This window comes from Mercenaria mercenaria, chromosome 9 (assembly GCF_021730395.1).
Source record: "Mercenaria mercenaria strain notata chromosome 9, MADL_Memer_1, whole genome shotgun sequence".
In the NCBI taxonomy this organism is placed as follows: domain Eukaryota; kingdom Metazoa; phylum Mollusca; class Bivalvia; order Venerida; family Veneridae; genus Mercenaria; species Mercenaria mercenaria.
The window spans coordinates 26,272,827-26,295,416 of NC_069369.1; the positions used below are offsets into that span (position 1 = coordinate 26,272,827).

At 37.0% G+C, this 22,590-nt stretch overlaps 1 protein-coding gene across 1 annotated transcript in view; it reads left to right on the plus strand.

Annotated features, from left to right (window-relative positions):
- The first annotated feature begins 865 nt into the window (after positions 1-865).
- Positions 866-22,590, plus strand: part of LOC123546060 (antiviral innate immune response receptor RIG-I-like) — a 117,518-nt gene continuing 95,793 nt past the window's right edge. Inside the window, exons 1-3 of the mRNA XM_053550472.1 lie at positions 866-1,065; positions 10,199-10,335; positions 16,781-17,050. Of these exons, the coding sequence (XP_053406447.1) occupies positions 16,891-17,050 (160 nt within the window). The 5' untranslated portion in view covers positions 866-1,065; positions 10,199-10,335; positions 16,781-16,890. The remainder of the gene's footprint in view (positions 1,066-10,198; positions 10,336-16,780; positions 17,051-22,590) is intronic.

Below are 22,590 nucleotides of genomic sequence, written 5' to 3' on the forward strand. Positions count from 1 at the left end.
TGTTTGTCGTTCAGATGCGTATTATTATATCACTCGGGCTGCGCCCTCGTGATATAATTCCTTCGCATCTGAACTCCAAACGATGATTTATTCAACGACAAATCACTGGATGAGATATATTATTTCTTAAATAACTTTGGTGAAATAAAAAGGTTAAAACTTGAGTTTGCAGGATAACTAGGGCGAGACATGTTTAAGGCTGCAAACTGCGGCACTGAACTGCTCTAGGGTAGGGAGGTGGGTGACACTGGGGGGTAGTTGGTTCCAATGGTACACAGTTCTCGGAAAATAAGAGAACTTGTAATAGTGGATCTGTAAACAATTTTAAAAATAAGATAGACAAACTGTGGATTAATGAACGTTACAAGTTATAACTACTTATGTGTACATACCCCCATTTTAGCTGTCTGTTCGGAAGATATTCTATAGGAGAGATCATGTTCGTATACAAATCCGTTGTATTTTCTATTTTTAGAACTCATAAGACCGTGATCGGGTGGGCAGACGCCGAGCGTCCATGCTTTTTGTAAACAGTGATTTTTTTTAACAGCTTAAACTTTCTTAAAACAAAAAATTCTGTTGACCTGTCAGACAAAAAAAATCTCTCTTAAGTAGAAGACACATGGCCCCTACCTTTCTTGGTGTTTTTTGTGGCTTATATGTCATTAAGAACATAAAGCTAGTAATTCGTTTATAAAATGGGCCTGGCTATGCGTTACAGCTCTCAGAAGATTGTTAATTCTACATAGAACATATAGCAAATTTATTTACAATTGTACTAGATCTCTATTAGCAATAGTTCATTTCGCGAAATGGACTCCATTTCGCATTCTAACCGTTACCATGATCTAACCAACCGAGACGCTTGAAAAACCTGGAATCGAAAACGAAAACGAAACTAGAATAATTTGTGAATGTTCGTAACTCTGTCTAGAATAAACATGTGATCCTACAAGGTTAGATTCTAGAAAACGCGTCAGCTGCCCGTTTCTTGTGTTACTGTTCAGCATAACCGAGATTGAACCGTTCAGTGAACGTTCTGCGCCTATGCCTCTATGACCAAAGGTAGCAACAACCACCCATTTTTATTATAAACAAGCATGTTATATGCATTTAACTGTACATGTTCTGTATTTCTTCTTATGCGAAAATAAGAAAATATAAAATATACCTATTAAAAAAGATCACTCAACATTTTTTGAGGATCCAGAAATTATAAATACTCTGTTTTAAAAAGTGCAATTTTTACTTCTGACCCCATATACCAGTATACTTATACTGGTTTCCCAGGAGTTTCCGGAACCAGATACTTTGCTGGACCTTTTACATTTGTGTATAGACTTTACCCTGTGGTAAAGCATCTGCAGTGCTCGCGCTGCCAATCGACATTATTGCCAAATGGCGATTATGTTATTCAAAAGTCGATTAAAAATAAAACGCAATTTTTGGTGATAGAAAATGGCGATTAATTAATAAAAATGCTACAAAAAATAAATTGTCCATAAACAGCTGGAACATACATAGTTTTATCGACAAAAACGTGCAAAGTCAGTAGCAGGAAGTGTATTAGGCCAGAGGCATAATTACCCCCTCTAAACGGTGACTTTGACATGCTTAATTGAACACAGTCTGCTGTTTATTAAATGGCCAGTAATTATCGGCAATTAGCGTGACACCTCGTGTCAGTTTTGTTGTTCACAATTTGATCTCGGTTGGAGATAACACTCGATCTTTAATAAGTATCATAATATCTATGATTTTTTATATTTTCTTTCAGCAAAATAATATTAAATTCATATGAAATTAAAATTGTTTATGAAAAAAAAACACTCGCTCTTTTACGGTATGTAACGGCAATCTTAGATTTTAGCATAGACAGTAAGCGCTGAGAGTAGTTTCCCTTTACCGAAATGGCGAAAATCGCAGATGAACTTACTTTGAAGTTGGAAAATCGTCAATACCCGGGAATACTATGCATTCACGACTCGGGGTTGGTCCCGGAGGTCATAAATCTATGCATTTTACACGAGTTTCAACGGTATGTGTAATGATATGATAAATGTATAGCGACATTTATTGAAACTGTATTCAGATTTGCACTAGAAGAACTTGCAATGAATTCGAATGAAAAAAAAAACAACAAAAAACAGAGCAGGGTTCTAGCCAGGCTATTATCGCCTGTCGCGTGCGACATGCCTTCAGGCTTTGAGTTGTATGTTCGACATCCCTTATTTCCCCCGTCATCCCTTAACTGCTAAAGCGACATGTCTTAAATGCATTCCAATAAACACCTCGATTAATCCGATAGTGTATTCGAAAGTTTACCACGTGCTCACCTGATAGTTCAGGTAAAGCGAGGTCTGTTAAGATATACGCTAAACCAATGACAGCTTCCTATGTAGAAACGTGTGACGTAAATTTCATCGTAGCTCCGCCTTTAAATCCTTTGATAGACGGTATCTTGTGATGTGTACATGAAAGTGTTTTAAGATTTTTTATGTAATCAGAAATAATGACAGATGACTTTCAACAATTACTGTCCGAATGTTTTTCGCAATCAAGGAAAGACAATGGAAGGTACTAAGTCAAAAATTGTGCAACACATTAAAATGATTTTGAACAATTCTCGGCGGAATATTTATGTTTTTCACATCTATGAATTGTGTTTTCTCGGGTGGAATATCGAAAAGACAATGCCAGAATTAATGTTTTCTGTCATCACTTTCAAAATAGAACTTGTAGAGCGAGAAAAGTTTGAAACATTGTGGATTTATTACTTATTGATGATGCCTGGAAATAAACATAAAATCAGAGAGTGGGACATTCTTAAATATGAACTATTTCAAGAAGGAGAACAGTGTTAGTGACTCAGTAATAGAAGAGCAGTGATTGAGATGTGAAAAGCGAGACGAATCTGTGAATGACATTCTTCCTGGACCTGGTACACCTGAGGAAACGGTCACAAATTCAGAATCCCACCCAGCCACGCCGGATGGCCAAAGGAAATCAGGCATTGACCCAAAATGGAAACAAATGTTTCCCTGGACGACAGTCTCAGAGAATGGTAATTTAAATCATTTTTAGTAATGTACTTCAATAAGGCGATCATCTTTAGTAAATCATAAGGACTCGGACTCACACAAGAAAGCAGTGGTATTTGAAGTTGCAGAAGCAAAAACAGGTGGTGGGATCGAGGCTTGTTTTGTATGGGAAGAAAACATGTGAACCGTGAGGCAATGACAGCATCTGTGACACTGCTTTACTTTCCGTGTAAGGAGGAAATTCCCCACACCACCAAACACAAACCTTTAGTGGATGTTCTAAATAGTTTGGAGAAGGGGGATAACGCCAAGAACACAAAATTGATAAGTTTACATTGTCATTCAGCAAATAAATTCCACAGGAATAGAAGACTGAAACTTTAATGTGCAGTGCTAAAATTGTGTTGTTGTATTTAAAGTAAAATAAATAGTGAACTTTTTCAGAAACTTAAAATGGATAAGTTTACATTGTCATTCAGCAAATAAACTCCAGAGGAATTTTTTATGACACATTATCTCTATTTGTTCTTGTTGAGCATGTAAATGATGCTTATTAAACATTGAAAATAACACTGTGTTTTTCACTCTGAAATGCACCAGAATGCACCAAAATGAGTTGTAGTAATACAAAATTTTCTGGGGGTGATCCCCCATACCCCCTCCCCACCCCCCAGCAGGAGGGCATACCCCTCCCGCACCCACCCCTTTGTCGTCTACGCTCTTTTCAAAAATACCCTTCAGCAACACCCCTTCAGAAAATCCTGGCTAGAACCCTGCAGAGTGACATTATTTATGTCTGTTTTCAATAAATACATACTGTTTTATGACTGAACTGAAGAGGCATAAATGTTTGATTATTCAAAGCCTATGATAAACAATGAATAATGATAATTGAAAAATAAAGTGTGTTTAAGTGGTCCATGAACAAAAAAGGATTGAATAGTTATAGATACCCTCTTTTATGTTTTTTATTGAAATGCGAAAGCGCACGCAAATAACGCGCACGCCAAGTTTGTCTATTAACTTTTTCCCAGAAAAAAAAAGTGGCTATTAATTTATAATGGCCAGGGCTAGCACTGCATCTGGGTAACAATGTCAAATCATTTAGACATTTGCTGTCTTTACATAGCAATGACAGGGTTTCCGCTGGAATTTGCAAATTCGCCAATGGAGAAAGAAATAATAAAAAATTGCCGTAAATGTATTTTTTACAATGCGTATTTCTTTGTCTAAAGTATTCTCTATCTAGCCTAAAAAATTAATCATTACCCGCGGCGGTTTCCATTCATAGTACACCATACATGTTTGATATATTAGGCTGTCGAGAGAAAAAAATTATATTCATCTTTTCCATTTTTTTTTTTAAATAACTTAAGAAATAAATAATGGCTATTATCTTCTGGAAAATTTCATTTAAGCCTGGCACAATCTACCCATTTCGATCATCATTTTCTGTACTTGTTTCAGCCGAACTGCATAATAATGTTTCTTGTAATTTTTCCAAATCAAGTAATTATAAAAATTATTTATATTGGTTGCCCGTGTGATGTCTCATTAAATTGATGCAATAACTGTTTCTTTGTTTTTATTCATTTTCAAACATAGTCTTTTGAAATAAAACAATTAGTTAAGCAAAGCATTATCAAACAATGTTTCATACAAATGTTTCCTTTAATAACTCTTTCAGATTTTTAAAACATACAAAACAGCCATTGAACAAAACAGTCAGTCCAGGTCGAAGTAATTAAAACATTTCAAGTCGGCTAATGGTCTAAATAAAAGAAGTGGGTCCCAGTCAAAATCATTTGGGTCCATTCAGAAGCATTTGGGTCCAGTCAAAAGTGTTTACGCACTGTAGCATCACATGCTAATAATGGACCAATTACCAAGGTGAAAATCAGAATGTTTGACACGTTTGTTGATTATATGAGGTTTCGGCTGTCGGTGTCACACCTTGATTATGTTTTTTGTACATGGCCACATTTTGACAAAACCCTTTGAGATAAAGCTTTGAAACTTTCAACACTTGTGTACCATCCACATGTCCAGTTTAAGGCAAGAGTACATAACTAAATCAAGGATTTATGGCCCCTTTAACTTACAAATTTTGGTTAGTCGTTCGTACCAGTTCATATTTTGTGTAAACTGTTTGACTTGTGGCTTTGAAACTTTTAACACTAAGTCTTGTTTATTATAACAGTCTCAATATGTAGACAAGAGTACATAACTCTGTCAAGTATTTTGGCTGAATTATGGCCCTTTTTGGTCTCTGAAATTGGTTAAGTTTTCGTACAAGTCCACATTTTGTCTAAACTATTTCACATGTGGCTTTGAAACTTTGAACACTTGCTTATTATCATGATAGTTTGTCTTATCTATTTTTCTTATTTTGTATGAAAATCTCTGGTAATATTTTGGCCTCGTACTTCCATCAATTCTTTGAATAGTTGAGCGTGCTGTCAACAGACAGCTCTTGTTATCAGACTAATTGTTTTCGTTTTTTCATTTCACAAATCAGTCTGAAAAGTTAAAAATCAGTCCAAAACCAATAAACAGGCAAATTTCCAAAGCCCTGTTTGTTACCTCCCTTTTCATGATACCAAACAGAAATTAAATCAGTGTATGTGTCCTGTTTTCTTAAACAGTTTTTACAACGCATCACCTTACTTCTTCTGTACCACCATCTACATTACTACTTGACTCGTCTTTCAGACCCTCTTCATATTTCTTTGCTGGTAACTTATACTGCAAGTCCTCTGACTTATTGTCACATTTTTCACTTTTAGTTGGTGTTTCTCTGTCAATGATCTGATCTGTTTTCTTCAGTTTGACTGTATACAATGGGTGCAGGCAGAGTATATTTTTGGAAGATTCGCCCTGATCTGATATCATTTACATGTCGACTAACCTCACTGGGTCCCCCAATTTAATGTGAGGCTCCCTTTCCAGATGTCTGTCACCCTTGTCTTCTTCATTCTCGCCATCAGTCAGAGTACTTAGCTCTATGTCAGGGTCCATGTCCCAACTATGATCAGATTTTGTGTCTGTGTTGTTCTTAGTTTCTGTCTCACTTACTTTCACAGAGATCTTGTCATCATCAGTCTTACCAATAAAAGTCCCAACAATCAGTTATGTTAATAACCATCAGTGGAGGCAAAGTTAGTTAGTTACTGTCTTAATTGCTAAAAAAGTTAAACCTTAAAATTAAAGAGTTACCAGTAGTTATCACTCTTTTGATGTCTTCCTCTCAATAACTGGGGGTCACTGAATCAAAGGTTAAGATCACAGTGACCTTGAAACTGAAAATCGTTCCCGATTGATAACTGAAGAACGCTTTGGCCTACAGGTGTTTAACTTCATAGGATGATTACCTGTTGTCAGTAAGTTATCCCTATCATTTTGGGGGTAGGTACAGTCGGCGAACGATAATAAAAATGGCGTGAAAATGACAGGCGAGTCTAAGACAGATAATTTAGGTTGGTCAGATGTCACGGTAAATTAGATAGGAATTCGTATGATACTTGTCAGACAGAAATCAACATTTACTTGATTGGCGAAATAACTCAGGTGGCTAATCTGTCGGTTTTCAAATGCAGTTCGAAATACAGCACGAGTTCGAAACTCGCAAGAGGTTTATTTTCGAAGGAAAAGTTTTTATGTAGCCCTGCTTTATGTTTGTTTTATTTCAGTTTGATTCTCAGTTTGTCTTCTCTTTTTTTTTCTTTTTATCTTATTGCGTTTATTTCTTTTTTTCTATTTTTTTTTTCTGTTTTGTTTTGACTTGTTTTAATATCTATGAAATTTTAATCAATAAAATTCATTTCATTTCCTGCTCGTCCGCTGTATCTGTTGCAGAATCGTCGGCTGTGTCAGTTTCAGAATGATGAAATCGCTCATCAGAAGCTTTTTTTCAATGTTCGCCATTTCGAGCTATGGAATGGTATGTTGGTGTATAATGTGGGGGTGATTTACTTACATTCCATCGGTAAAAATTGGACGTTCACAAAGAACCTATTTATGCTGTATTACCGTATTATTTTTAAAGCCAGTTGAAAAACCGGTATTGTATCTATGCTGAAAAAAAGTAAAAAGTATACTTCAACCCAGTATCGAACTCCAGACCTCAGGTGTCATACCTAGAGGCCTAACCCATTGCGCTAATACAGTACTTCGTTCATCGAGTCTCAGTTTGAGATACTAATCCATATCGTCTATGTGTGATTTACCTAAACTGGTAAATAATATGGTCGACAGCGTTTGTTTACAAATATAAAATTATCGTTCGATTACTGTAGCTTAAAAGTCAATGTCACAGTGGCCTTGAGACTGAAAACAGTTTCTGCTCAATAACTCATGAATGCATTGGCCAACAGTGGTCAAACTTGTGATGGCTCGATGTCCGGCGTCTGTCAACATTTAGCTTGTGTATGCAATAGAGGCTGTATTTTACAACTGATCTTCATGAAATTTTGTCAGAATGATTACCTTGATGAAATCTAGGTCAAGTTCGAAAATGGGTCATCTGGGATCAAAAACTAGGTCAAATTAAAGAAAAACCTTGTGTATGCGATAAAGGCTATATTTTCAATTGATATTTATGAATTTTGGTCAGAATGATTAATTACCTTGATGAAATCTAGGCCAAGTTCGAAAATGGGTCATCTGGGGTCAAAAACTAGGGCATTAGGTCAAATCAAAGAAAAATCTTGTGTATGGATAGAGGCTGTATTTTTCAATTGATCTTCATGAATTTTTGGTCAGAATGATTGTCTGGATGAATCTATATATAGGCTGAGTTCGAAAATAGGTGTCTATGTGGGGTCAAAAACTAGGTCACTAGGTCAAATCAAGGAAAAACCTTGTGTATGCGATAGAGGCTGTATTTTTCGACAGATCTTCATGAGTTTTGGTCAGAATGATGAAATATAGGTCAGGTTCGAATATGGGTCATCTGGGATCAGAAACTAGGTCACTAGGTCAAATCAAAGAAAAACCTTGTTTGTGCAACAGGGGCTGCATTTTATACCGGATCTTCATGAAATTTAATCAGAATGTTTGTCTGGATGAAATCTAGGTCAAGTTTGAATATAGGTTGTCTAGGGTCAAAAACTAGGTCACCCGTTCAAATTAAAGAAAAACCTTGTGTACGCAGTAGGGGCTGCATTTTACACTGGATATTCATAAAATTTAGTCAGAATGATTGCCGTGATAAAATCTAGGTTAAGGTAGAATATGGGTCATCTGTGGTCAAAAACTAGGTCACTAGGTCAAATCAAAGATCAACCTTGTGTGTGCAATAGGGTCTGCATTTTATACCGGATCTTCATGAAATTTAATCAGAATGTTTGTCTGGATGAAATCTAGGTCGCGTTTGAATATATGGGTTGTCTAGGGTCAAAAACTAGATCACCCGGTCAAATTAAAGAAAAACCTTGTGAACGCAATAGGGGCTGCATTTTACAATGGATATTCATAAAATTTAGTCAGAATGATTGCCGTGATAAAATCTAGATCAAGTTAGAATATGGGTCATCTGTGGTCAAAAACTAGGGTCACTAGGTCAAATCGAAGAAAAACCTCATGTATGCGATAGAGACTATATATTTTTCTATTGATCTCCATGAAATTTGGTCAGAGTGATAGCCTTGATGAAATTAAGGTCAAGTTTGAATATGGGTCATCTTGGGTCAAAAACTATGTCGCTAGGACAAATCAAAGAAAAACATTTTGTATGTGATAGAGGCTGTATTTTTCAGTTGATCTTCATGAAATTTGGTCAGAATGCTTGCCTTGATCAAATCTAGGTCAAGATTGAATGTAGGTCATCTTGCCTCATAAACTAGGTCACTGGGTCAATTTGAAGAAAATACTTGTTTACACTTAAGAGACCACATTTTTGGTCCAATCTTAATGAAAATAGGTCAGAACAATTTATGTTTCCATGAAATCACTAGGTCAAACATGTTTACACTGTTATGGTGTGTTTCTCAGGTGAGCGACCTAGGGCCATCTTGGCCCTTTTGTTTTGTTATTTTCAGTAAGTCAAAGGTCAAGACATGCAGTGCACAGATTCCATAACCCTACTTTGCTATTATACAAAATTATTAACTTTTTGTTTGTAAGCATTGCACAGGTTTCTTAATTCTGTCTGCTTTTTAGCTCACCTGAGCCAAAGGCTCATGGTGAGCTTTTTTGACTGCTCAATGTCCGTGGTCAGTCGTGCGTCTGTCAACATTTTCTAAAAAAATCTTCTTCTTGAAAACCATTGGGCAGAATTATACCAAACTTCACAGGAATGATCCTTGGGTGGTCCCCTTTCAAAATTGTTCAAAGAATTGAATTCCATGCAGAACTCTTATTGCCATGGCAACCAAAAGGAAAAACTCCTTGTCCAAAACCGCAAGGTGTAGAGCCTTCATATTTGGCATGTGACATCATCTTATGGTCCTCTATCAAGATTATTCAAATTGTGCCCCTGATGAAAAGAGGCCCTGCTCCGATGTCACTAGTTTTACATAGACTTATAGTAAAAAACTTTAAAAATCTTCTTATCTAAAACCACATGACCTAGGCCTTTGATATTTTGTATGTTGTATTGCCTTGTGGTCCTCTACCAAATTTGTTCAAATTATGCCCCTGGGGTAAAAAGAGGCCCTTTCCCGGGGGTCTCATTTTTTTTACATAGACTTACATAGGAAAAAAACTTAAAAGATTTTCTTGACTGAAACTGCAAGGCCTAGGCTTTTGATATAAAGTATGTTGCTTTTCCTAGAGTTTCATTACTAAAATTGTTCAAATTATGTCCCTAGGGTGAAAAGAGGCCCTGCCCTGAGGGTACCAAGTTTAACATAGACTTATATAGGAAAAAAATAAAGATCTTCTTGTCTGAAAGTTCAAGGCCTAGGCATTTGATATTTGGTGTGTAACATTGCCTGGTGGATCTCTAACAAGTTTGTTGAAATTATGACCCCAGGGTGAAAAAGAGGCCTGCCCTGGGGGTCACTTGTTACAATTATGAGTTATATAGGAAAAAATATTTAAAAAATTATCAGGTCATATTTCCTAGACTGTTTAATTATAATTACCTGATGACCCAAGCGATTAGGGATCCCTTGACTGTGACCTTGACCTACTGACCTACTTTCTTATTTTTTCAGATGCAGCCTTGAAATTTGGATGACATGTACAGTTTTGCACACCAATCTTAAAACTGTCTTTCAGTGACCATGAATATGACCTACTGACCTGCTTTCTAATATTTTAGCATCAGAAACATGTGGCTCATATTACTCAGGTGAGAGATTCGCGGTCATAATGGCCCACTTTTTTAGCTCACCAGAGCCAAAGGCTCATGGTGAGCTTTTGTGACCGGTCAATGTCTGTCGTGCATCGTGGGTCATGTGTCGTGTGTCCGTCAACATTTTCTAAAAAATCCTTTTCTTGAAAACCACTGGGCAGAATTACACCAAACTTCACAGTAATGATTCTTCGGTGGCCCCCTTTCAAAATTGTTCAAAGAATTGAATTCCATGCAGAACTCTGGTTGCCATGGCAACCGGAAGGAAAAACTTTAAAAATCTTCTTGTCCAAAACCACAGGGCCTAGGGCTTTGATATATGGTGTGTAGCATCATCTAGTGGTCCTCTACCAAATTTGTTCAAATTATCCCCCTAGGGTCAAATATGGCCCCGCCCCGGGGGTCACATGCTTTATATAGACTTATATAGGGAAAACTTTGAAAATCTTCTTGTACAAAACCACATGGCCTAGGGCTTTGATATTTGGTATGTAGCATCATCTAGTGGTCCTCTATCAAGGTTGTTCAAATTATCCCCATAGGGTCAAATATGGCCCAGCCCCGGGGGTCCCAAGTTTTACATAGACTTATATAGGAAAAAAGGTTTAAAAACCTTCTTGTCTGAAACCACAACACTTAGACCTTTGATATTTGGTTTGAAGCATTGTCTTTTGGTCCTCAACCAAAATTGTTCAAATTGTACCCCTTGGGTGAAAAGAGGCCCTGCCCTGGGGGTTCCAAGTTTTATATAGACTTATATAGGAGAAAGCTTTAAAAATCTTCTTGTCTGAAACCATACGACCTAGGCTTTTGATATTTGGTATGACGCATTGTCTAGTAGTCCTCTACCAAAATTTTTTCAAATTATCCCCCTGGGGTTAAAAGAGGCCCTGCCCTGGGGTCACTTAGTTATTATGTGAGTTATATAGGAAAATACTTAAAAATCATCTAATCCTGTTTCCAAGACTGTTTAATTATAATTACCTGATGACCCTAAGTAATATGATGTCACTTGACTGTGACCTTAACCTACTGACCTACTTTCTTGTTTTTTAAGATACAGCCTTGAAATTTTGATGACATACACAGTTTTGCACACAAATCGTAAAACTGAATTTCATTGACCATGAATGTGACCTACTGACTTTCTTAATATTTTATCATCATTTTGACATTTGAAACATGTAGCTCATATTACTCAGGTGAGCGATCCAGGGTCATCATGATCCTCTTGTTATATGAGTTATACAGGAAACAATACTTAAAAAATTATCTAATCCTATTTCCAAGACTGTTTAATAATAATTCCAAGACTGTTTAATAATAATGATGACCCTAAGTAATATGATGTCACTTGATTGTGACCTTGACCTTCTGACCTACTTTCTTGTATTTTAGCTCACCTGAGCCAAAGGCAGGCTCAGGTCATATGATTTTACATAGGAAAATCTTAAAAAATCTTCTTCTCAAAAACCAGAAGCCCTAGAGCTTAGATATTTGACATGTAGCAGTTTAGTGGGCCTCTACTAAATATGTTCAAATCATGACCCCGGGGTCAATTTTGACCCCGCCCCAGGGGCCACTTGATATTACATAGATTTCTATAGGAAAATCTTCAAAAAATTTTAAAAAATAAACCAGAATGCCTAGAGCTTAGATATTTGACATGTAGCATTGCCTAGTGAACCTCTACAAAACTTGTTCAAATCATGACCCCTGCCCCAGGGGTCACTTGATTTTACATAGGAAAATCTTCAAAATTTTCTAACAATAAAAACCAGAAGGCCTAGAGCTTAGATATTTGACATGTAGCATTGCCTAGTGGACCTCTACAAAATTTATTCAAATCATGACCCCCCCTCCCCCCCAGGGGTCACTTGATTTTACATAGGAAAAAAATTTCTAAGATTAAAACCAAAAGGCCTAGATCTTAGATATTTGACATGTAGTATTGCCTAGTGGACTTCTACAAAATTTGTTAAAATTATGACCCCGTCCCATAGGGTTACTTGATTGTACATAGAAAAATCTTCAAAATTTTCTAAAAATAAACCAGAAGGCCTAGAGCTTAGATATTTGACATGTAGCATTGCCTAGTGGACCTCTACAAAATTTGTTCAAATCTTGACCCCCCAGGGTCAAATTGACCCAGCCCCAGGGTTTACTTGATTGTACATAGGGAAATCTTCATAAATTTGCTAAAAATAAACCAGAAGGCCTAGATCTTAGATATTTGATATGTAACATTGCCTAGTAGACTTCTACAAACTTTGTTCAAATCATGACCCCTGGGGTAAAATTGGCCCGGCGCCAGGGGTTACTTGATTGTACATTGGAAAATCTTCCAAAAAATTTCTAACAATCATCAGTTTGACATTTGAAACATAGAGCTCATATAACTCAGGTGAGCGATCCAGGGTCATCATGACCCTCTTGTTGAGACATATATTCATTTTAATGTCAAATCCCCGAATAGTGGAGCGCGCTGCCTTACGAACAGCTCTTGTTATAAATTTATGCCCATTTTTTTACTGAGCAATTTTTGGCTATTTTTATGTAAGTAAGCTGGATCTCAATACCCATTACCTGTCCAGAATGGATTGAAACTTCACACTGTGATGAGCTGACAATGCATTGTACAGGTTTCATTTTTCTGTTTCACATGTTTTGCAAAATTATGTCCCATTTTTAGCTCACCTGAGCACAAAGTGCTCATGGTGAGCTATTGTGATCTGTCATGCGTCTGTCCGTCTGTCAAGTCATCCGTCGTCAACATTTGTGTTTAAACAACATCTCCCCCAAAACCAATGAATGGATTTTGATGAAACTTGGCCATGATGTTCCTTGGATGGTCCTCTACCAAAATTGTTCAAACGGTTCCGCTTGGTTGCACATAAGGGCTGCCAGAGCTAAAAATAGAAAAAACTTCAAACAACATCTCCGCCTAAACCGATGGTCCGATTTTGAAATAATTTCACACAAATAGTCTTTATGTCACCCTGTACCAAATTTGATCAAATTATACTGATTCATAAAAAAACATGGCCACCTGCAGAGGGCGTGGTCATTTTTCCCTATCTGTATATAGTGGAAACTTTAAAAATATTCTTGTATGAAACTGCTTTCCCGATACACAAATGGTCCTTGTGTGACCCTTTACCAATATTGTTCAAATTATTTTGATTTGTCAAACCGCCAGAGGGCGTGGTCACTTTTATAGTGGAAACTTTAAAAATCTTTTTGTGTGAAACTGCTGGCCCGATTTTAGAATAATTTTACACAAATGGTCCTTGTGTGACCCTCTACCAAGGTTGTTCAGATTATTTTGATTCATCAAAAAACATGGTCGCCAGAGGGCGTGGTCACCTTTTCCTATATGTATATAGTGGAAACTTTAAAAATCATCTTGTGTGAAACTGATTTTAGAACAATTTTACGCAAATGGTCCTTGTGTAATCCTCTACCAAGATTGTTTAAATTGTTGTGATTTGTCAAAAAACATGGCCACCAGTCTCAGGGCATGGTCACTTTTCCCTATATGTATATAGTGGAAACTTTAAAAATCTTCTTGTTTGAAACTGCTGGCCCGATTTTAGAATAATTTTACACAAATGGTCCTTCTGTGACCCTCTACCAAGATTGTTCAAATTATTTTGATTTGTCAAAAAACATGGCCGCCAGGGGGCGTGGTCACTTTTCCCTATATGTATATAGTGGAAACTTTAAAAATCTTCTTGTGTGAAACCGCTAGCCCGATTTTAGAATAATTTTACACAAATGGTCCTTGTGTGACCCTCTACCAAGATTGTTCAAATTATTTTGATTCATCAAAAAACATGGCCGCCAGGGGGCGTGGTCACTTTTCCCTATATGTATATAATGGAAACTTTAAAAATCTTCTTGTTTGAAACTGCAAGCCCGATTTTAGAATAATTTTACACAAATGGTCCTTGTGTGACCCTCTACCAAGAATGTTCAAATTGTTCCGATTCGTCAAAAAACATGGCTGCCAGGGGGCATGGTCACTTTTCTTTTCTGAATCAATAATAGCTAGAGCCTTGATATTTGGCAGGTAATATCAGATTTGTAATGTCTACCATAATTGTTCAAATTATTGCCCTAGGTTCAAAAGTGTGTGTGACATGTATATAATATAGGCTAACATAGAAGAAACCTAACTCTGTACTTATAAAAACACACTTGAAGCCTTGTATACAGGTGAGCGCTTTAGGGTCAATGACCCTCTTGTTTATCCCCCTGCCAAAGGCAAAGGGGATATTAGAAATGCTCTCCGTCCGTGTGTCCGTGCGTCCGCAACGATCTTTGTCCGGAGCATAACTCCGAAAGTACTGGAGGGATTTTCTTCAAACTTCATACGCTGATAGAACACATTTGGAGAAAGTGCAGTGTGCAAGAACAATAACTCTACCTTGCCTATTTTTTGAGTTATTCCCCTTTATCATATTTTCTTAAAACATTTTGTCCGGAGCATAACTCCAAAAGTACTGGAGGGATTTTCTTCAAACTTCATACACTTATAGAACACTTAAGGAGGAAATGCAGTGTTAGAACAATAACTCTACCTTGCCTATTTTTTGAGTTATTCCCCTTTATCATATTTTCTTAAAACATTTTGTCCGGAGCATAACCCCAAAAGTACTGGAAGGACTTTCTTCAAACTTCATACACTGATAGAACACATTGGGAGGAAGTGCAGTGTGCAAGAACAATAACTCTACCTTGCCTGTTTTTTGAGTTATTCCCCTTTATCATATTTTCTTAAAAAAATTTGTCCGGAGCATATCTTCTTCTTGCATGGAGGGATTTTGATACATCTTGGCACAAATATATACCACCATGAGGTGGAGTGTCATGCGCAAGAACCAGGTCCCTAGGTATGTCAAGGTCACACTTAGAGGTCAAAGGATACAAGAATGAAAACCTTGTCCAGAGCATTTCTTCTTCATGCATAGAGGGATTTTGATATTACTTGGCACAAATGTTCACCACCACGAGACGGAGTGTCATACACAAGATCCAGGTCACTAGGTCTAAGGTCAAGGTCACACTTAGAGGCCAAAGGTCAGATACAAGAATGACTTCGTCTGAAGCATTTATTCTTCATGCATGGAGGGATTTTGATGTAACTTGGCACAATTATACACCATCATGAGACGAAGTGTCATGCGCAGTTCCCATCTTTAGAATTACTTCCCTTTGTTGTTACTTTAAATAGCTTTTATTGTAACTTTTTCATTACTAGTCGTAGGGAAAAATCTTGACCACTTTTCTGTAGTACAACATGCATGCTAAATCCAATTTTGACCAATCTCTACCTGATAAAGATTTTTATGTGGACCTGCAATTTTTTTTTTTTTTTTTTTTTGTTTTTTTTTTTTGTAAGATTAACTGCCCTTAGTTGTTACTATAAATAACTTATAGTGTAACATTTTAATAATTGACCGTAGGGAAAAAACAAGACCACTTTTCTGTGGTACAACATAGATGTTACTCTCCAATTTTAGGTGTATTTTATTATATATAAGGTATCTTTACCTGGTAAGGAGTTTTTTTGTGGACTTAAAAAAACCCAGAAGACTTACAATGATTACTAAACAAAATTAACATTCCATTTGCAAATACAGCTGCTAGAGTAAAGAAATTTGCTGCGACGGGCAATTATTGTGACATTCTGGCATTCGTGTTCCCTGTTAGCTTTCCATTCCTTTTTTTACAGTAGCCATATAGAAAAACATCATAGCTATACTGTTCATGAAAATTAATAAAATTTAGCAGTAAACCACCTCACTACTGACTTATTCTGTCTTCCACATCTTTAAAACCCCCTGATGCGGACCACAACTAAACGGTTCTTCAAAGCTTTCCCCAAAATTAATACTTTCAGACACTAACTTGCCAGGAACTTTAGCCTTGAATTATAATATGCCCGGCGGGGGGATTAGCCGTGTGTAACATGGCTCTTGTTAACTTTACATGTATATCCATTCAATTGACAAGGCTGTTGAGTAGTTAAGCAACAGCTCTCATTTGGCTGTAAACTGGCAAGCAATTCAAGTATTTTATTTCATATTCCTTAAACTTCTCATTAAATTTTTGACTTCTAAGCCCAACTAAATTTAGTTTTGAACATAAGACTGGTCAGTGGCAGGAACCATGGACCAGCAATTTATTTAAGGAGTCATATAATAAAATGACATACTGGTAATAGTATTTACTATAGACAAAAAATCAGTAAATGTTTATCAAACAGTTCTAGTGTTTTTTATCACAGTTCTTTTTATTAATATGTAATATATTATGAAAGCTAAAGGAAATTGTACGGACTTGCATCTAACTATTATTCTGAATAAAAACTGAGTTTATTAATTAAGTTTGATACTGTAAGTATCTTCTTTTAATTCTTATGTTTTACTACTTTCAGGTATAAGCATACTTCAGACAATGAGAGAAAGTGACAGATAGTTGATATGAGAATTGCCTGTTTTGTAACTTAAGGTCTAAATATCAGCTTTGATAGTTATTTGTTTGACAATGGCATCCTGCAGAGAATTTTCTTCTGTTGGTCGTGAGATGGAACCAGAGGAAAAAGAACTGGAGGCGACAATTCAGTTTTTTCTCGAGGCATTCAGAAGTTACGTTGTACAAACTGTCGATTACAGAGATCTTATGATGTATAAATATTTTAGTATTGGTAAGTTGAATGTTTGGTTTTTAGCTCACCTGAGCATTGCTCAGGTGAGTTTTTCTGATCGCTCGATGTCCGGCGTCCGTCGTCTGTCGTCTGTCTGTCGCCTGTCTGTCGTCTGTCAACATTTAGCTTCTGTATGCAATAGAGGCTGTATTTTTCATTTGATCTTCATGAATTTTGGTCAGAATGATTACCTTGATGAAATCTAGGCCGAGTTCGAAAATGGGTCATCTGGGGTCAAAAACTAGGTCACTAGGTCAAATCAAAGAAAAACCTTGTGTATGCGATAGAGGCTGTATTTTTCAATTGATCTTCATGAATATTGGTCAGAATGATAACCTTGATGAAATCTAGGCCAAGTTCGAAAATGGGTCATCTCGGGTCAAAAACAAGGTCACTAGGTCAAATCAAAGAAAAACCTTGTGTATGCGATAGAGGCTGTATTTTTCAATTGATCTTCATAAATGTTGGTCAGAATGATTGCCTTGATGAAGTCTAGGCCGAGTTCGAAAATGGGTCATCTCGGGTCAAAAGCTAGGTCACTAGGTCAAGTCAAAGAAAAACCTTGTGTATGTGATAGAGGCTGTATTTTTCAATTATTCTTCATGAATATTGGTCAGAATGATAACCTTGATGAAATCTAGGCCGAGTTTGAAAATGGGTCATCTTGGATCAAAAACTAGGTCACTAGGTCAAATCAAAGAAAAACATTATGTATGCGATAGAGGCGGTATTTTTCAATTGATCTTCATGAATTTTAGTCAGAATGATAACCTTGATGAAATCTAGGACGAATTCGAAAATGGGTCATCTCAGGTCAAAAACTAGGTCACTAGGTCAAATCAAGGAAAAACTTTGTGTATGCGATAGAGGGTGTATTTTTCAATTGATCTTCATGAATTTTAATCAGAATGATTATCTTGATGAAATTTAGACCAAGTTCGAAAATGGGTCATCTGGGGTCAAAAACTAGGTCACTAGGTCAAATCAAAGAAAAACCTTGTGTATGCAATAGAGGCTGTATTTTTCAACTGATCTTCATGAAATTTAGCCAGAGTGATTACCTTGATAAAATCTAGGCCGACTTCGAAAATGGGTCATCTTGGGTAAAAAACTAGGTCACTAGGTCAAATCGAAGAAAAACATTGTGTATGCAATAGAGGATGTATTTTTCAGTTGATCTTCATGAAATTTGGTCAAACTGATTGCCTTGATGAAATTTAGGTCGAGTTTGAATATGGGTTATCTGAGGTCAAAAACTAGGTCACTAGGTCAAATTAAAGAAAAATCTTGTGTATGCGATTGACTGTTTTTAGCTCACCTGTCACAAAGTGACAAGGTGAACTTTTGTGATCACGCAGCGTCCGTCTGTGCGTCCGTCCATCCGTGCGTGCGTAAACTTTTGCTTGTGACATCTCTAGAGGTCACATTTTTCATGGGATCTTTATGAAAATGGGTCAGAATGTTCATTTTGGTAAATTCTAGGTCAAGTTTGAAACTGGGTCACGTGCCAACAAAAACTAGGTCAGTAGGTCTAAAAATAGAAAAACCTTGTGACCTCTCTAGAGGCCATAATTTTCAATGGACCTTCATGAAAATTGGTCAGAATGTTCACCTTGATGATATCTAGGTCAAGTTCGAAACTGGGTCACGTGCCTTCAAAAACCAGGTCAGTAGGTCTAAAAATAGAAAAACCTTGTGACCTCTCTAGAGGCCATATATTTCACAAGACCTTCATGAAAATTGGTCAGAAGGTTCATCTCGATGATATCTAGGTCAAATTCGAAACTGGGTCACGTGCCATCAAAAACTAGGTAAGTAGGTCAAATAATAGAAAAACCTTGTGACCTCTCTAAAGGCCATATTTTTCATGGGATCTGTATGAAAGTTGGTCTGAATGTTCATCTTGATGATATCTAGGTCAAGGTTGAAACTGGGTCACGTGCGATCAAAAACTACGTCAGTAGGTCTAAAAATAGAAAAACCTTGTGACCTTTCTAGTGGCCATATATTTCACAAGATCTTCATGAAAATTGGTCAGAACGTTCACCTTGATGATATCTAGGTCAAGTTCGAAACTGGGTCACGTGCTATCAAAAACTAGGTCAGTAGGTCAAATAATAGAAAAAAATTGTGACCTCTCTAAGGCCATATTTTTCATGGGATCTGTATGAAAGTTGGTCTGAATGTTCATCTTGATGATATCTAGGTCAAGTTCGAAACTGGGTCACATGCGGTCAAAAACTAGGTCAGTAGGTCTAAAAATAGAAAAACCTTGTGACCTCTCTAGAGGCCATATATTTCATGAAATCTTCATGACAATTGGTCAGAATGTTCACCTTGATGATATCTAAGTCAAATTCGAAAGTGGGTCACGTGCCGTCAAAAACTAAGACAGTAGGTCAAATAATAGAAAAACCTTGTGACCTCTCTAGAGGCCATATTTTCCATGGGATCTTCATGAAAGTTGGTCTGAATGTTCATCTTGATGATATCTAGGTCAAGTTCGAAACAGGGTCATGTGCGATCAAAAATTAGGTCAGTAGGTCAAATAATAGAAAAACCTTGTGACCTCTCTAAAGGCCATATTTTTCAATGGATCTTCATGAAAGTTGGTCTGAATGTTCATCTTGATGATATCTAGGTCAGGTTCGAAACAGGGTCATGTGCAGTCAAAAACTAGGTCAGTAGGTCTAAAAATAGAAAAACCTTGTGACCTCTCTAGAGGCCATACTTGTGAATGGATCTCCATAAAAATTGGTCAGAATGTTTATCTTGATGGTATCTAGGTCAAGTTTGAAAGTGGGTCACGTGCCATCAAAAAGTAGGTCAGTAGGTCAAATAATAAAAAAACGTTGTGACCTCTCTAGAGGCCATATTTTTCATGGGATCTGTATGGAAGTTGGTCTGAATATTTATCTTGATAATATCTAGGTCAAGTTTGAAACTGGGTCAACTGCGATCAAAAACTAGGTCAGTAGGTCTTGAAATAGAAAAACCTTGTGACCTCTCTAGAGGCCATACCCTTGAATGGATCTTCATGAAAATTGGTCAGAATGTTCACCTTGATGATATCTAGGTCAAGTTTGAAACTGGGTCACGTGCCTTAAAAAACTAGGTCAATAGATCAAATAATAGAAAAACCTTGTGACCTCTCTAGAGACCTTATTTTTCAATGGATCTTCATGAAAATTGGTCAGAATTTTTATCTTGAGAATATCTAGGTCAAGTTCTAAACTGGGTCACATGAGCTCAAATACTAGGTCACTATATCAAATAATAGAAAAAACGACGTCATACTCAAAACTTGGGTAATTTGGGAAGACGTGAGCGATTCAGGACCATCATGGTCCTCTTGTTTTCAATTGATTTTTATGAAATTTGGTCAGGAAGATTGCCTTAATGAAATCTAGGTAGAATTTGAATATGGGTCATCTGAGGTCAAAAACTAGGTCACTTGGTCAAATCAAAGAAAAATCTTGTGTATGTGATAGAGGCTGTATTTTTCAGTTGATCTTCATGAATTTTGGTCAGAATGATTGCCTTGATAAAATCTAGGTTGAGTTTGAACATGGGTCATCTAGGGTCAAAAACTAGGTCATATCTAAGAAAATGCTTGTTTTATCGCAAGAGACCAATTTTTTGGTCCTATCTAAATGAAAATTGGTCAGAATATTTGTTTCCATGAAATCACTAGTTCAAACATGTTTTACGCTGTTATGGTGTGTTTCTTAGGTGAGCGACCTAGGGCAATCTTGGCCCTCTTGTTTAGTTCACCTGAGCAATGCTCAGGTGAGTTTTTCTGATCACTCGATATCCGGCGTCTGTCTGTCAATTTTAGCTTGTGTATGCGATAGAGGCTGTATTTTTCAGCTGATCTTCATGAAATTTGGTCAGAATGATTACCTTGATGAAATCTAGGCCGAGTTTGAAAATGGTTCATCTGGGGTCAAAAACTAGGTCACTAGGTCAGATCAAAGAAAAACCTTGTGTATGAGATAGAGGCTATATTTTTCAATTAATCTTCATGAATTTTGGTAGTTTTTGAACCGTCTGTCTGTCTGTCGGTCTGTCCGCAGATTTCGTGTCCGGTCCATATCTTTGTCATCGTTGGATGGATTTTCAAATAACTTGCAATGAATGTGTACCACAGTAAGACGACATGTCGTGCACAAGACCCAGGTCCGTAGCTGAAAGGACAAGGTCACACTTAGACGTTAAAGGATAGTGCATTGATGGGCGTGTCCGGTCCATATCTTTGTCATCGACGGATGGATTTTCAAATAACTTGGCATGGATGTGTACCACAGTAAGACGATGTGTCGTGCACAAGACCCAGGTCCGTAGCTCAAAGGTCAAGGTCACACTTAGACGTTAAAGGATAGTGCATTGATGGGCGTGTCCGGTCAATATCTTTGTCATCGATGGATGGATTTTCAAATAATTTGGCATGAATGTGTACCACAGTAAGACGACGTGTCAAACGCAAGACCCAGGTCCGTAGCTCAAAGGTTAAGGTCACATTTAGACGTTAAAGGTAATTTTTCATGATAGTGCATTGATGGGCATGTCCGGTCCATATCTTTGTCATTCATGCATGGATTTTAAAATAAGTATGCATGAATGTGTGACACAGTAAGACGACGTGTCGCGCGCAAGACCCAGCTCTGTAGGTCAAAGGTCCTAAACTCTAACATCGGCCATAACCATTCAAAGTGCCTTAGGGGGCATTTGTCATCCTATGGAAACAGCTCTTGTTCAGTTAATCTTCATGAATTTCGGTCAGAATGATTACCTTGATGAAATCTAGGCCAAGTTCGAAAATGGGTCATCTGGGGTCAAAATCTAAGTCACAAGGTCAAATCAAAGAAAAACCTTGTGTATGCGATAGAGGCTGTATTTTTCAATTAATCGTCATGAATTTTGGTCAGAATGATTGCCTTGATGAAATCTAGGTCAAGTTTGAATATGAGTCATCTGGGGTCAAAAAGTGGGTCAATAGGTCAAATCAAAGAAAAACCTTGTGTATGCGGTAGAGGCTATAGTTTTCAATTGATCTTCATGAAATTAAATCAGAATGATTGCCATGATAAAATCTATGTCAAGTTTGAATATGGGTCATCTTGGTTCAAAAGTTAGGTCACTAGGTGAAATCAAAGAAAAACCTTGTATATGTGATAGAGGCTGTATTTTTCAATTGATCTTTATGAAATTTTGTCAGAATGATTGCCTTGATAAAATCTAGATTGAGTTTGATTATTGGTCATCTGGGTTCAAAAAGTAGGTCGCTAGGTCAAATCAAAGAAAAACCTTGTGTATGCAATAGAGGCTGTATTTTTCAATGATCTTCATGAAATTTGGTCAGAATGATTGCCTTGATGAAATCTAGGTCAAGTTCGAATATGGGTCATCTGGGGTCAAAAAGTAGGTCACTTGGTCAAATCAAAAGAAAACCTTGTGTATGCGATAGAGACTGTATTTTTCAATGATCTTCATGAAATTTGGTCAGAATGATTGCCTTGATGAAATCTAGGTCAAGTTCG